Genomic DNA, 922 nt, shown 5'->3' on the forward strand with positions numbered 1-922 from the left:
GTTAAATATTCTAATATTATTTTTTCTTTACTAGTCAAAATAGAATCTGACAAATATCATCGATAATATATCCTTAGATGCGACCGGTTTGGAATCTCCTATATTCCCAGTTCTTAACCTACACACACACACATCATGTAAGCCATGACGATGATCATTTTGAATATTCATAGTATATATTAACCCATTGCATACATCTAAGTTACCATGAACCCAATACCATAAATTCATAATGAACACGCCAACAGTTCTGGCTCTACCATGGCCAGCTCAAGGACATGTTAATCCCTTGATGATATTTTCACAAAAATTAGCTGAGCATGGGTGCAACATCATCTTTGTTAACACAGAATTCATACATGAGAAGGTGGTGAGTTCCATCAATAATAATAGTAATGGATCATCATCAATAAAATTGATGTCAATCCCTGATGGTCTGGGACCTGAGGATGACAGAAGAAATATAGGAGAGTTATGTATCTCTATATTAAGGACCATGCCCTCTATGTTAGAGAAGCTAATCGAAGATGTTAGATTGAATGATGGAGTTACAATAAATTGTATTGTTTATGATGGGACTATGGGGTGGGCTTTGGAAGTTGCAAAGAAAATCGGAATCAATGGAGCTCTCTTTTGGCCTGCATCAGCGGCTTTGTTTGCGATGCAGTATAACATTCCCAAGCTTATGGATGATGGAATCATAGATTCTCAAGGTAATATATAATATACTCCTATGTCCTCCCTAGGGCTGGAAGTGAGTCAAGCCAACTCATGAACCAACTTGAGCTCGACTCATTAATAGTTTGATAAGTTGAACTCGTGAGCTGCTGAGTCGAATTTAAGTTTGGAATTGAGCTCATAAATTAAATGAGTCGAACTTGAGCTTGGATAAGCTTAGCTCATTAGCTCATGAGCTAGTTCA

General features: G+C 37.1%; 2 protein-coding genes across 4 annotated transcripts in view; both read left to right on the top strand.

The window, feature by feature from the left end:
- Positions 1-922, top strand: part of LOC107622278 (UDP-glycosyltransferase 83A1-like) — a 16,684-nt gene that overhangs the window by 4,759 nt on the left and 11,003 nt on the right. The gene's annotated exons all lie outside the window — the stretch shown is intronic.
- The window catches only part of LOC107622099 (UDP-glycosyltransferase 83A1-like), a 2,445-nt gene continuing 1,711 nt past the window's right edge, over positions 189-922 (top strand). The window contains exon 1 of one of the 2 annotated variants that reach the window (XM_021113685.1): positions 189-713. In XM_021113685.1, the coding sequence (XP_020969344.1) occupies positions 233-713 (481 nt within the window). In that variant the 5' untranslated portion in view covers positions 189-232. The remainder of the gene's footprint in view (positions 714-922) is intronic. The other variant, XM_016324019.2, reaches the window with a different exon arrangement.

The sequence above is a fragment of the Arachis ipaensis genome, chromosome B10, assembly GCF_000816755.2.
Source record: "Arachis ipaensis cultivar K30076 chromosome B10, Araip1.1, whole genome shotgun sequence".
NCBI lineage: Eukaryota > Viridiplantae > Streptophyta > Magnoliopsida > Fabales > Fabaceae > Arachis > Arachis ipaensis.